We start from the raw sequence: 15,943 nt of genomic DNA on the forward strand, positions 1-15,943 counted from the left end.
AATAATGGGACTTTAATTTGCTTAGGATAAACTAGTCAAATCATCATCTAATTGAATATAGTTTTAGAAGATGTATTTCTTAATAAGATTATCTTTCATTGTTTTGTACCCTAATTTGAGCATTTGGCAAGTTAGATCCTCCCCTATGCCTTGCACATGACATTTTCTGGGGATAAAACCTATGATTTCACTGTATAACAAATTCCCAATTAAAAAAAAAACTCTCTCCACAAAAGTAGATGGGCAACTGCTCTTGAAACTTAGAGAGTTCCTTGGGGCCACTGAGAGGCTAAGTGACTTGCAGGGGTTTCCCACAAATAGTATATAAGATGTTTACTCAGGTTTCTTGATGCTGAGGACCAATCTCTGTTCACTAGGCCATGCTAACTTTCATAAGCAATTTAGTTCTTCCTTAAGAATATGGCACTCTTTTCATAATTAATGATAAGCATTAGACAATTTCTCTCATATACTATCTAATGAAGGGGCTCAATGAATCCAACAATACATGGAAAGAATGAACCCTGCTCCCTCTGCAGAGATGAGAGAACATTAGCTCTTACCAAAAGCCAAGGCCATTTAGAAATTTGCTCCAAAGGACCCCTTTTAACCTATTTAATCTTGTGACACTATGTTTTAGATTATTTCCAATCTGAAGAGTCTTTTTTTTCTTTTTTTTGGTGAGATGGTCTGCAACCTACTATAAAGCCACAGAATGTAAGCTCTAGAAGTTTCTGTGACATTCTAATTCTCTTTTGTCCCTAAACAGCCCCATAAATCTGACCTCATGCTTTTCAAAGTAGGGATTATGTCCTGTTAGCACTTAACAGATGTCATCTTTTGGCAGGAGAGAGAATGAAATGTCTTAGAGCCACTCTTTCTAAGCCAAACCAAAATTTAAAACTCTGCTCCCTCTATCTCTCTATCATTCTCTGTCACTCTTTATCTCTCTGCCTCTGTGTTTCTCTGTCTCTTTCTCATTCTTTCTGTCTCTATCTCTGCCCTCTCCTCTCGTCTTCTCTCTCTCTCTCTCTCTCTCTCTCTCTCTCTCTCTCTCTCTCTTTCTCTTCCCCACCCCCTCTCTCTGTCTTTCTCTCTCCCTTCCCTCCATGCCCCCTCTCCCTCTCTCTCCCTCTCTTTTTCTTTATCTCCTCCTCTGTCTGACTCTGTTTCTTTCTTTCTCTCTCTCTTACTAATCTTTCTTCCGCTCTCATTTTCTTCTCTTCTCTTTCCCTGTCCTCTGCTCTTTCTCTCCTTCCTCTATCCCTTTCTGTCATCTCTGTCTGTCTTAGGAAAAAAGAAAGAGAAAAACAGGAAAAATAGATAGTGAAAATAAACTTAAATTTAGGATCAAAAGACCTAGATTCAAATTCTATTCCTACTTCTTACTGGCTAAACAACCTTAGGCCAATTCTTCAAACCCCTGGATCTCTTCTATAACATGAAGAGTGGAATTAAATAATCTCTGAGACTTTTTAGCTCTTGTTCCCACAAATTCCTATGACAATGATTTAGAAGAGAAACAAATTGAAGTCCTTTGAAAAGGAGACTCTAGACTTCTGGATCATATGATCAATAAGAGGACTAAATGTTTTCTTTGATCCTCATAACCTCAAACCTTTCCAAAACAGAAATCATGTACCAAAAAGTTTCAAGTTCCATGGTCGAGGACACTGGTAATACAGAAGATTACCAAAACAAAGAAAAACCAAATCAAGGAACAAATGTTCACTGAACCCAATCTCACTCAACTTCTCTCCTCTATCTTCAACACTATCAGCCAACAAGGTTGCTCTAATGAACCCAGACTTACATTAATATCCACTCCTACTCTCCAATCCTTAATTCTTACTTTCCAAGGCCACAGAATCCCTGGATTCACATTGAGGAAGTTTGATTGGGCTTTGACAGTTGGCTTGGCCACAGCCATTCAGAAGCAAGTCTGTCAGGGGCTGCAACCTGGAAGTACCAGTGCTGCAAAGTTCTAAACTAGTAGTGTTCAGAACTAGAAAACTGGTTTTGAATTGCCAGTGCAGTGCCAGAGAACTGAAGAACAGAGAATGGACAGATCAACAAGACAGAACACTAGATGTATGAGGATCTATGTAGCCTTCTACCAAGGAAAGAGTACAGTACCCAGTAGGGGTCAGTTTTAATTCCAAAGTCTGTTGGGGGAAAGAAACCTAGGTTATTGAATGGTGAATTTCCCAGTGTGGGAGGAGGCTAAGATGTTTTAAAGTCCAGTCCCCAAGGACTGAAATAGGATTTAGAAACAATCAGTTAGGAGGGATTCAGGAAGTGAGTAATAAGGAAAATAAGGGGAGGTTGGGAGAAAGATTGAAAGGACCAAAGATTTCAGGATAAAGAAATCTCAAAAATATTCAACACAAACAGATAAATCAAAAGGGAAAACATTAACAATTGAAGGAAATATAGCCTTCAGATCTATTAAATAAGTAATGCATCTACGAACAAATATTGCAAAATAAAGGAAAATGACTAACCCTTGATGAAACAGAGAACCCTTTGGAATTTTAGAAAAAAAAAACATAGAACCACAATATGTGATTCCTGATATCTGAGTGGTTTTGAAGAGAAATGAGAATTATGACAGCAGAATTTGTCTTGTACAGCCAAAATAAGGAGCAAAATAGAAAAACTTGAATATGCAATGTCAAGTCTCACTAAGAAACAAAATAGGGAATAATAGGTTGGAAATGAAAATACATGGAAATGAAAGACAACCTAGAAGAAGAGAAGAGAAAAAATAACATTAGGAGAAAATATGGTTACTATGGAAATAAAATATATGAATCTCAAAGACTGGATGCATAGAGACAACTTAAGGATCATAGATCTTCCAGAAGAACATGACAGGACAAAAAATTTCATTAATATTATAATGAAAAAAATAACAGAAAAGAATTGCCTAGAATTAATGAACATAAAAATGAAATTCTCATTGAAAGAATTCACATATCATTTTCAGAAAAAAGTAAAACCCAAGGAAATCTACAACTTTCCTCTATTGTGACTAATGCTACAAAATACATATCATCTGTATGTTTTTCCACAAGTAATTTGTGATAGTTTTCAACCATGGTCCTCTGGAATCTCATGGTTTTCAGTCAGAGTTTTTTAATGTTATTTAATAAAGGTTAAAATAACTTTTTTGTGGTTTAATGATGATATAATAATGGTGTCTGTAGAGTGTGTTTGTGTGTGTGTGTGTGTGTGTGTATTTGTGTGTGTAGGTGGGATGGAGATAATAAAAACTTTTAATTAAAAAATGTGAATCATAGACATTTATTGACATACTGGGATCATACCACAATAATCTAATCATCTCTATGTCATGATTTGTTGAATAAAATTAATTATCTTGATCCAACCATTCTAGAGAACAATTTGGAACTATTCCCAAAGGGCTATAAAATTATGCATACCCTTTGATCCAGCAGTGTCTCTACTGGGCTTGTATCCCAAAGAGATCATAAAAAAGGGAAAAGGACCCACATGTGCAAAAACATTTGTAGCAGCCCTTTTTATAATGTCAAGAATTGGAAACTGAGTGGTTGCCCATTAGTTGGGGAATGGTTGAGTAAGTTATGGTATATGAATGTAATAGAATATTATTGTTCTATAAGAAATGATGAGCAGGATGATTTCAGAAAAATCTTACATGGACTAATGCTAAGTGAAATGAGTAGAACCAAGAGAACATTGTATACAACAACAAAATTATATGATGACTGTGATGGACTTAGTTCTTTTCAACAATGAGGTATTTGAAGGTGATTCTAATAGATTTGTGATGGAAAGAGCCATTTGCATCCAGAAAGAGAACTATGAATACTGAATAATATTTCATCTTTTGTTGTTGTTTGTTTCTTTTTCTTTCACTTTTTGATCAGATTTTTCTTGTGCAACATGATAAATGTGGAAATATGTTTAGAAGAATTTTACTTTTAAAAATACATGATTTATGAATCATGTTGAGAAAAAAAATCAGAACAAAAGGAAAAATGCCACAAAAGAGAAAAAAACAGAAAAAAAGAAGTGAACATAGCTTGTGTTGATTTACATTCAATCTCCATAGTTCTCTTTCTGAATGTAGATAGTGTTTTCTGTCCAAAGTTTATTGAGATTGTTTGGATCTCTGAATCACTGAGAAGAATCAAGTCTTCCATAGTTGATCATCACAAGAAATGCACATGTTTAACCTATGTTGGATTACTTGCTGTCTATGGGAAGCATGAGGAAAAGGAGGGAGAAAATTTTAGAACACAAGGTTTTGCAAAGGTGAATGTTGAAAACTATCTTTGCATGTATTTGGAAAAATGAAAAGCTATTAAGAAAAGAAATAAAATAAATTCTCATTGGGATCCCCCTCCCCAGGTACCCTTTTTCCTCCATGATGACATATTTAAGAATCAAATTGGTCATTGGAATGGCAATTTGTAGATGAATAGGTTCATGGAGTTAGAGCTCTAAAGGATCTTTGAAGTTATCTTGTAAAATACTTATATTTCTCATCTGAGGAAGTCAGGGTTCAGAGAAATTAAATTACTTGCCTAACATGACATAAGTAGTAAAAAAGGGTCAAGCTTTGAGCTCATTACCTCTGAATTTAAATCAAGCACTTTTATACCCAAAATTGCTGTCTACTATTAGATATGTAAGGGATTTCAGTTGGATCCAGTCAAAATCCTTCATTTTACAAAGGAGGAAACTGAGACCTAGAGAAAGGAAGTAAGTTAGTGGCAGAACCAGGATTAAAACCCTGTGTATCCTTATTCTCAAGTCAATATACCTTTCTCAAGTCTTTTTCCAATATACCATATTGCTTTAATTGGCTACAAGATAGAAGGTAAGGAGAGAGCAGCTGAAGTATAGGAAGAGAAGGGAGGGAGATTAGAAGCATATTCTTCTTGAAGAGTCTCAAATTAGATTGATATTAGAGATAGTTTGAGTATAGAACTTACTTGAGGGTAGAATGGGGATTAGATGTGAAGACTTCTTGAGACTACTTCAATTCCAAGATTCCTTGGCTTCCATAGAATCTAGATGCAACCCTACACTGAGAAGAGAGAAAGTCCATCCCTCAAGCTGTTGATGAAGTTGAAAATCGGACCTTAGTATATACCAAAGAAACATAGGTTTAGAACTGGAAGAGTTATCTAATCCAATTAAATCTTTTTTTCCAAAGTAGAGGATGAAACTGAGATTTTTAGAAGTTTTCTGAATTGACCAAGGTCATACTAGTAAAAAAAGACAGAGCTAGTATTTGAAACTGTATGTTGACTTCAAAGAGAACATAGATTAACACTATCTTTTCAGTCCTAAGGAACAGCATTAGCAACTTGAATAAAACGTGAATGATAGAAGAGACTGGGAGTATTCCATCTCTTCTAAATCTGTTGACTGATTTCCCACTAAATAAATTGATGTCTTGAAGATTCCAGCCAAGAAGATGATACCATCTGGTTTCCAACCCCACAAACAAGGTATTTCTTTGTAAATGGCCTCTGGTTTCCTCGGATGGTGAAAAATTGATAAGCATATAGGTTGAGGCACAAAATCAAACTTCACCTTCTTTCCAGGATTAGTGTGAAGATCAAATGAGATAATATTTGTAAAATGCATTTCAAACCTTAGAGTATTATATAATTGTGAACTATAATATTAACAATAATTATTATTATTGTATCTGATTCAGTACATGTCATTCCATATAAAAAACCATCAGAGAGTTTTGTAAAACATAACTGATCTTTTTTCTTAAGAAAAAAAATCACTTATATTTCCTTCCTTTAGGTCTTTTGGCCTGAATTGTATAGCCAGTGAAATCGATACCAATTGACTTTCTTTACCTTTGGTCTGCTGTCAATCGTTACTATCCCAGAGTAAGAATGAGATGAGCTTCTCAAAATAGACTGGGTAAACCCTCAGGATGCCAGACCATTTTTCTCATTCCACTGCATTCCTTTTGCTCTTGGAAAGTGCTAAAGTCATAGATCTGGAGCTCTAATGAACCTTAGAAACCCATGTAGAACAATCTTTTTATTTTATAAACAAGGAAATAGACCCGGGGGATTATGTGATTTATCTCAGTCAAGAATTGATTAGTTCCTCCCCATAGTCCCTTTCACATCTAATCTCTTGCTAAGGAGAAGTTCTGTGCTATCCAAAGTAGTTTTGTGTTTATCAAGATATGTGAATGGAAATTATCTTTAATGACAAATGTGGAATTTTTCATAATGACTTTAGTAATGATGGTTCTTGGTAGAGTCTCTATCAATGTAAACTTGTGGAGGAATATCCTCTGTGGATTTGATGTTCTACCTAATCTTTACCCATGATAATCCTGTTCTAATAAAATCCACTTAAATTTGGAATACGTACAAAAAAAGTTTCCATACCTGAATAATAGGCTATTAATGATTTGCTAAACTAATCATGAGAATATGATGTTTATCAAATCTATTTTTATATGGAATGACATGTACTGAATCAGATACAATAAAAATAATCTGTATTTTATACAGTTAAGCATATTATTTTAAAAAGATCCAGAACATGGATGGGATAGAGGGAATAAAAGGATAGAGGGAAATTTCTTATTATATGATAACAATGGACATTTTCCCATGATTTGCACCTTTTAAAAATCCATTAAATCTCTCATGTTGTTAATGGCTAGAGTTTCCTCAGTTTGGGCTGTTTTCCCTACAAGCCACCCTCATTTCTCAGAAATATGTAGCACATGTCCCCATTGCTTACTATGAAACTATATTCAAGAGACAGAAAAAAGATCTTTTTAAAAAAAACAAACAAGAAAGCCCTTCTACCAACTAATGAATCGTTAGCACCCTCTTTAGTCAGTCAGTCTGCAAGCATTTATTAAGTGATTATGATTACTATATGTCAGATACTGTGCTTTAAAGATGCATTATCCTCCTTCCCCAACAAACACACACATTCACACAGAGCAATTCCATAGGGATTCCTATATAAGGTATTACTGTGGGTTTATCATGTTAAGAAATATTTTAGAGACTGATGATTGAATGAAGAGGGAACTGTAATAAAATGCTTTTTGAAAAAGTCTTATTTACCTGGGTTGAGGAAAGCCTGGGCTTTCAATACTACTCTTGATACTGAAATATAATGAGCAATAATATACTAGTCAATTTATTAATTGTTTGCTAGTTAGACTATGTACTCTCAGTACCCAGAAAAAGCTAACAAATGGATCAACTATATATTCATAGATTGATTAAAGTTAAGGGCATAGTATGTGACCAGGGTAAAGAGGCTGGCTGAGCCTCCCAAACACAACCAACTGGGCCACAACCATTCCATTCATGCATGAGCTTAAAGTGGCTGAGAGAGTGTGATTAGATCAATGCTAGCCTATCTTCAATTCTAGGGGAAAAAATTCAATGCTTGTGCTTCAGAGATGATGTAAATGGGGCAGCAGGATTGTGAGTGTTGGCAGATGGTAGAGGGAGAATCAGTAGCTTTGGGATCACAGGCTAAGGTCTGTTTGTTAAAGTTTGTGCCTTGTGGTACAATGGCAATAATCCTGGCTCTTGAAGCAGAGGATCTGGGTTCAGTTTTCTCCTAGTCCACTTCTGGCCTATCAGTTTCTTTCTTAAAAAAGGATTAGATGGGCTTCTGAAGTCCTCTAGTTTTAAATATATGAATCTCTGATTTTTCTATAAGTGAATGGTTGAAAAATAAATAAAACAGTTGAATTGATGAGACCAGGAGAAATTTGGATCATTCTATATTCATATCTAACATTTCTTGCCTTGGGAAGCTCCTATCTCAGCCAGCTGAGAGACATCTAATAGAGTTAGCAGGCTCACTCAAATGATATACATAAATATACATAAAAGGGGTTCTTCACTTGAGTTCACTTGTGAACTTTCTTTTAATACTTTGATAACTGTATCTCAATACAATTGACTTACTTTGAAATCTTATATATTTTATTTTATACAGTTAAGCATATTATTTTAAAAAGATCCAGATTTCACTAGGCTGCCAGAGGGCTCCATGACACAAAGAACAATACGAATCATCAGAATAAATTAACAAGGAATGTTAACAAAGAATTTAAAATATAAAATAAATTTTAAAGGAGCTCTGGTGGGAAAGTTTAAGAATCCAAATGAAAAAGGAGCTGATGGAGTATAAGGCAATGTTGCTGGTGATCAACCCCCTTTTTCACTTGGATCCTGGCAAAGCTAGGGAAAGGCTGGGGATATGAAATGGGGAGAAGGGAGGGGTAAACTACCCAAGCCTTCCAATTCTTAATCTCCAAGGCCTGATTATCACCACCATGAAGGCTGGACTCCTATTACACTGACCAGTAAACATTGTTCTACAAAGATGATTTTCAACCACAAGAATCAAAAGGATCAGAACTGGGAAGGGGTTTTTATATAATGCATATAGCCCAAATCCTTCAATTTACAATGGGGAATACTTTGGCCCAAACAAATGGACATATTTTCTCTAAGTCACACAGCTTATGAGGAGCAGCATGGTTCTTTGACAACCAACTCCAAAAGCAGCAAGATCCAGTGTATGTGAGCCTGAGAAAAATCACTTAATCTCTTAAGTGTGCTAGGTAACCTTTCAAGACCTATTGTTTACAAATAAGGTGCCAATCTGCCCTCGTAGGGGGAGTTTTATGGTAGTTCTAAACTCTTAAAACAACTTGGTAGTTTAAACGCCCCCAAACCACAAGTTCAATTCTGTTCCTATTCCCATCACTCAAGTTATAAGGTGTCAGAATCAGAATTCAAATTGAGGTCCTTCACTTTCAGATCCAGAATACTTTTCCTTATATCCTGAGGCTTCCTTATCATTTGCAGAATGGCTGTTCCCAAATTTGGGAAGCTACCTGGGAAGTGCCTCTTAGTACTGCCATGGCATAGAAGAACTATTTTTCTGGGGTTAGCACTGGAATGGCTATATGTGCCTCTAGATGAGATGTCCTACTCTGATTCTGGAGGATGAAGAAGGACACTCATCCAAACTGTAGTACAGAACAGTGGTGCTATTCTGCCCTGGAATAACAAGGCTTCTTGGCTGGGGAGCTCATTAAATAGAAACCTTCACAGGGAGGATTATGGGAGTAGGATGGCCAATATTATTCATCACAAGGCACAGGAGAGGTTCAAAAGAGAGAAATACCTTCCATCCAGGTAGTGTCACTTAACAGGCAGTCTGGGATTCCAGGTTCTGATTTAGAAGGCCAATGCATAGTATTGAAAGAATTCTTTACCTTCTCTGGAAAACAACTTCTATCCTTTTTTCTTTCTTTCTTTCTTTTTTTTTTGGCAATTATGCTGTTGATGGCTAGGAAAATCAAGAATATATTCCAAGCTTTGCTACAGCCCTGGACCTGGGCAATAAGCAACTGCTGTATCTGCTTCTAAATCTGGGAGCTGGAGAGTAACACTGAGACTTTCCACCTCCATCTCACTCACCCACTCACAAATCATACAATTCAGTTGAACTGACTGAACTCTCTCACTAATTGCCTCTTATTGGTTTGGCTAAAAAGATGAAGCATGGGAATAAAGACAAAAAACATTGCTATTCCCATGCTTGGGAGGTGGGGAGGGTATGTGGCAGGGACCGTCATGAATACATAGAAACTGGGGTTATGCTATTCATTTCAGAAAGCCAGGGTAAGATCTCATAATTTTCAAAAATATGCATCCTTCTAACAATATTGCATCCTTAAGGAATTCTGTTTATTATTGGGAGAGCTCAGTTTTTGAAGTTATTTCTTGATTGGAATTCTGTTTTGCAAATTTCATTTAAAAAGAAACAAAAGGAGGTAAAAAAAAATATTGGTCATTCAGGAGTGCAGAAAATTTCTCCAAAGTGATGCAAACTTTTTTTTTTTTTGTGTGTGTGTGTGTGTGGTGTGTGTTGGGGCTGGGGTCTGGGGAGGAGTTCTTTTCATGACCACATCAGTTCTTGTATTTTCCCTTTTAAGAAAAGCAGGGGCTGCTTGCAGGCTGATGACTATGAACTTTCTGTCTGGCCTTCCTTTGCAAGCCTTCAATAATTACCCTTCCAGCACACACCATAGTAGTCAGAGGGTTTTGCTTTCTCACTGACTTGTACACAGTTCTGGGGAGGGCTGTTGCCAAAGCTATCATGTGATTTATTGGCCCTCCACTGGGACAAGGGGGGAACAGATATCACTTTGTGATCCGATTCGAAGGGGGCTGGGTTACTATTTCTAGGTGGAATAAGCTAGTATGTACCAAGTTCAAACATTTGAAGAGGGAGGTTAAGAAATCCTGAGTGCGGGGTGTAAGGATTATTCTGTCCTGGGGCCGTACAGACGTCGTCTGAGGCAGGGAGCAGGAGAAGAAAGGATACATTGTGACCCATTTCCAACACCTCCTGTGTGTAGACTCGGAAGTGCCTGGCCTGTAGAGGGACACGCGCAGAGAAAAAATAGGAGAGTTACAACATGGCACTTACATAAACAACACCAACCCAGCATAAAACATCTAACAAAATTACATGACTTCAAGCTTGGAATTTTTATACAACATAAATATTAGGGTTCAGCCCATTTAATAATGCTATATAAAATCAAGATTTAAGGCAGTAATGTTCCACATAAACGCCGAAAACAACATTTATGCTTGTTATAAAAAAAAGCAGAAAATGATTGAATTCTGTGGGGTTTTTGAAATGATGAATATAATTACATAGAACAGCAAAAAATGGATTGAATTAAAAATCCACTACTTTCAATTTAGGTTGGTTAGGGGGGGAAATGCAGTTTCTGGCCAAGGTCTGAGAAAATTTTACTAGAATCAAAAAAAAAAAAAAAAAAGAAAGAAATTGTTGCATGCAGTTAGGCAGCCTTCTCCCAACATATATATACAACCCAAGAGAGTCACCAATGAAATGTGAGCCTCTCCGAACCTGCTAAGCCAAAGAAATCCTTTAATAGAATTGACTATCTTAAGGAGAACTAACTAGTTCTTCATTCCAAGAGTGGCTCCAACTGGAATAATATAGCTGTCTGCTTAATGACTGCTGTCAGCCATCTATCCATTCTGTAAATAGTTCAACTCAACACACATTTATTAAGTGCACACAATGAGCAGGACATGTGAGCATGGTCCTGTCAAGCACTGCACCATACTGGTGACTGTTCTATGTTGAGCTTGCAGTTACAACTTAAAATTGGATTATGGCAGGGATAGAAGGGCTCTCTCAGAGTTAACCAGTCCATGCCATTGCTTCAAGGTGAGTCAGTCCCCAAAGATTTTTGCTTATGTTGTGCTTTTAAAAGTTAGTTTTTGACAGATAAGGACACATTTACATCCTCTCCCTATTGGCCAAGTCTTTCTGCTTCTAGGCTGGATTCTTTTGATTTGTCTTTAGGGAAGATGGAGAAGATTTCAAGGGGGACAAATTAACTTAATCTTTAAAGTATTAACTCAGAGGATTGAATATGGGAAATCAGAATTTCTACATTTGGACAGGGACCAGAAAATCCTTTGACAACTAGTACTCTATCTGAAGTAAGAGTCCATGGTACATCATTTCAAATAAGACAACTTTTAAAAGAGGTGTAACTTGGTGGGATGATTAGGACTTTATTCCAGAGTGTCAAGTTTAGAGAACATTGAATTTAGAGGGCCACATAGAATTTATTTATTTTTTTGTCATGTTTAACATTGTCAGCAATAATTATTTAAAATCAGAAACTACCCACAAATGGTCAGCTGGGGGTAAATGACTTTTCTGCTCCCCACTCTTCCCACAATCCCGCTTCTCAGTATATATCTTATACTGCTTGTCCCATGCATGATTTGTGGTATTTGATTCTAGTGCAAATATTCCTTGCTATGACTCCCCTTTGATTATGTGTATGTATACATGCATGTGTATATGCTGTGAACTAATGCATCTGAATCCCCAAACAAGTCCTTGATTCTTCTTTTCTGTTGAGGCTAAGTGTACTGGACAGAAGCCAGACAATATTTTCTGTTTTGTTTTTAAGTTGGATTGGTCTCAGTAGGGACTGACTGACCTTGAGGGAAGAATGAGAAAGATTTGTAGTGTAACGAGTTAATGAGAGGAGGAAAGAAATGGAATACAGAGCCATTTATTCATTTAGATATTACATTAACAATATATAAATAATATTCTAGACAACATACAAATACCCATTAATTTTGTTTGGACTGCATGAGTATTTTTTGTGGAAAGAAGTTCAATATTGTAAAGTAGGATACCTGGTGCAGAGGTAGATTGATCTGTTTCAGGAGAGCCCTCACTGCCACCTGAAGCTCACAGAAGAACAATTGACTGGGGCAGTCAGAAGTCTGAGCTATACTTTCCATAGATTCAGGGACAGAAAGCTTCTGGATCCATTCCCATTCATCTCTGTATGGTGAGTCAAGTTAAAATTAGAAATAAAACAAAAGTTGAGTATACAGCTGAGAACTCACAATAATACATGTGCAGAACTTAGTATAACCCATTTATAGTGGTGAAAACTTATTTGGGAAGGTGTGACTTGAGCTCTTTACCACCCAAAGACAATTCCAAGCTAGATCTCCCTCATTCAGGCCACCTTCATTACCAAACCCAATGGAGGGGGCAGATTTGGTTTATATGTGTGAACATTCCCAGGTCTTAGCTTTGAAATATTTCAGAATTATCTTCTTGACCATCTCTTTTTACTTGAAGATCTTCTCAGAACTCTCAAACTCCACCTTTGACTGCAGGGCATTTGGTGGTTAGTTCAATGATTGGGAGACCACAGGGAGCTCTGGTGCCAGCTGAGGCAAATCAGCTCTAGGGTTGGAACCATGAAGACTATTCTGGTTTCCTTTTGCTTCCAGATGTTTAAAGGGGAGGAGGCAATAAGGGAATCACAAGTAGGCAACTTCATGAGAAAAATAGGCAGTCTTGATTCTAATCAGTCTGTACAAATTGCCCATTTGACAGTTCCATAAGTACCCACCCATAGAGGGAAGACCTATATTATCTAAGGCAAAGTGGAATGAGCAGAACCAGGAGAATAATTTATACAATGAATATATTATAGAGAAAACCAACCTTGAAAAATTTTAGAATCTGATTTTTGAAATTATAAAATGGAGTGCAGAGGACTGAAGGTGACTCATGGCATTCAATCCTGTCATAGATGATGTACTTGAAATCCAGCATAAGACATTTGGACATCAACAATATGCTAATTTATTTTTATGCACTTTGTGGTACAGCGAATAAAGTACCAGTGCTAAAGTCAGGAAGATTCATCTTCCTGATGTCACTTAATCCCATTTGCCTCAATTTCCTCATCTGTAAATTTAAATGGCAAAACACTCCAGTTTCCCTGTCAAGAAAAGCCTACATGGGGCCACAAAGGGTTGGACATGACTGAAACAACTCAAGAACAACACCAGCAAATGTGTGTTTGCTGTACAGAATTTTTTTTAAAGAGAAAGCTAATAAATATTTGAAAAAAAAAGAAAAAAAGAAAAACAGATAAACTATACTTTCCCTTTTTTGTTGGTTTGCAGTTTTTTCCAAAGAGCATCTACCTACAAAAGTCACACAGTAAGAAAGGTGAAAGAATGGTAATGCTGGTGGGGAGCACATCTGATCATGACCCTCTTGAGAAGCTTGGATAGAATGGTTGAAGGAGTTTGGAGGCCACCCTATTTCTCACAGTCTCATTGTAGGCTGTGAAAAGCCACAGCTTCTCATATGGCCTTGTTTTTCTGTTTCAATATAGCAAGGACTGATAAGATGCCCTTAAAATCCCCAAAGGAAAACTGTCCTCCTACTTCTCCTGAGGAAGGGGAAAAAGAGATAATGACAATTTAACATCTTGAATATTATGATTGAAATAGTAATTAAGGGTCATACTATCTGCCTGGTTTTCCAACCTCTGACTTTTTTCCCTGTGCCAAAGAAAAAAACTGATGTACCATAGCTGAAGCAAACACTCCAGTTCTATAGTCAGTTCCCAGATTTAGGGGCTGCCAGATCAGATAGCAATCGTACTTTTGTCTACAAGCCCCCAGACATTATAATCATTACATATGGTTTGTACCATATGTAATCTCTGCATGGGGCTTCCTTGTGAAAAGTTATGATAGCTTGGCCACTAATCTGTGGGTCAGAGAATCAAATTGATTATGGTATAAAATTTTAATCAGAAAGCATACTTTTTCCCCATCAATCACCTCCTTTGCAAAATCTCTATTTTCATAATCTCTTTGCTATTCTAATTCTTTATTCAGGAGATTGGTAAAATGTAGCCTTTGTTCCAGTGAGTAGGGGAACCAAATGATAATGAAAATAGATCTGTGTGCATGGCCACCTTAAGGTTACTGTCAGATATCACAAATGCCTTCAGCCTCTGATTACACTCAGAAAATGAACATTCATGATTTTGGGGGGTAATGAAGGAGACTGAAAATGAGCTGCATTTGATTGGCACATAGAACTATGAAACTCAAAGGTTCCAATAATAAAAATCATTATTGGGTCCTAAAACAGAATATAAATTTGCAGGGAGAAGGAGAACTGTATACTGGTCTTGTCTCTGACACATATTAACTGTGTGACCATGAACAAATCACCAAATCCCTTAGTGCTATGTACTACAGATGAGTTTTTAATTGACATTGATGGATGGAATTCTGTATACTTAGATTATCATAAATGGTAGATTTGTCCCTTCTCTCAGTACCCCAATTAGGCACAACATTATCACTAAACATTTAGTTTTCCTAGTACATCAAATATCATTTGACAGTCTTCCAACCGTCATTGCTGGATGACACAGTAGAATTGCAAGAACAGTGACAGATTATTACAAACAAACTAGTGACCAAGGAAAATGTGTTAGGATTAAGAGTGGAAGAATGAATATATATTATACTGGTCTTCCTCTTTTGTCCTCTTAGGAATGGGAATGGGGTAAAGGAGGGTAGGTGGAGGGACTGAATCTGTGACTTATTCATGTAGAGAATCCTCCACTTGAGCAAACTTCCTTTAATAATGAAGACTGGTAGTTCAACTCACTGGCAACTCAGAGTCTTAGAGTTACTTATGATAATGGAGATTAAGTGATTTGTCTAGGCTCACACAGATTGTACATATTTGAAGTGGTACTAGAACCCAGGTCTTGGCTCCAAGATTTTATCTGCTTTTATCCCATAAATTATTTTTCCCTCATGCCTTGTGACATTTGTAGTTTGAGATCAGAGAAAAGAATAATAAGATGTTTTTGAAGATCACCATGTACTTCTACTTTCACTTTTAAGATTATAGTCAGTACATGTTCTTGACAGAAAGAAGGGATTCAAGAGGACAGTGATAGTGAAACTTGTATATGGTGGTGGGCTGGGTTGGATGCTTTCTTCTGTTGCCTTTGAAATAAAAATTTTTCTTGTATGATTATTATGGGAATTATAAGGAAGAGATGGCTTCTGGGAGTTTCTAAGCAAAGATATGGTGGCTGTCTGATTTGCTCCCTAAATCAAGGGACTATATCTTTGCTTCAACTATGGCATTTCAGTTGGTTTTCTCTCTGGGCATGGGAAATAGAGATAGAGGGAGAGACTGATAGAGGACCAGGCAGATAGTGTGGCTGTTAATTACTGTTTCAGTCATAATGCCCAGGATGCTACATGCCAATGCACCTATTCTGAAGCTATAGCTCCGGGGAGCAGGTACCAGTTAGGAAGCATCAGGGTCTAGAGGAAAGGGTGTTGGATTTGAATATAAAGGCCTGAATTCAAATTCTGACTCTCCTACTTAATATTTATGTGATCTTAGATACACAATCATTTAACTTCTCTGTACCTTAGTACCCCATTTATAAAATGAGACCCCTGAACTAGATGGCCTCTGATGTCCC

The 15,943-nt window shown here is 36.8% G+C and overlaps 1 protein-coding gene across 1 annotated transcript in view; it reads right to left on the reverse strand.

Annotated features, from left to right (window-relative positions):
• ANKFN1 (ankyrin repeat and fibronectin type III domain containing 1) overlaps positions 1-15,943 on the reverse strand; it is a 405,379-nt gene that overhangs the window by 20,800 nt on the left and 368,636 nt on the right. Inside the window, exons 16-17 of the mRNA XM_051994242.1 lie at positions 12,297-12,447; positions 10,299-10,467 (exon numbers count right to left, since the gene is read on the reverse strand). Coding sequence (XP_051850202.1) covers positions 10,299-10,467; positions 12,297-12,447 — 320 coding nt within the window. The remainder of the gene's footprint in view (positions 1-10,298; positions 10,468-12,296; positions 12,448-15,943) is intronic.

Source organism: Antechinus flavipes, chromosome 4 (genome assembly GCF_016432865.1).
Source record: "Antechinus flavipes isolate AdamAnt ecotype Samford, QLD, Australia chromosome 4, AdamAnt_v2, whole genome shotgun sequence".
In the NCBI taxonomy this organism is placed as follows: Eukaryota; Metazoa; Chordata; class Mammalia; order Dasyuromorphia; family Dasyuridae; genus Antechinus; species Antechinus flavipes.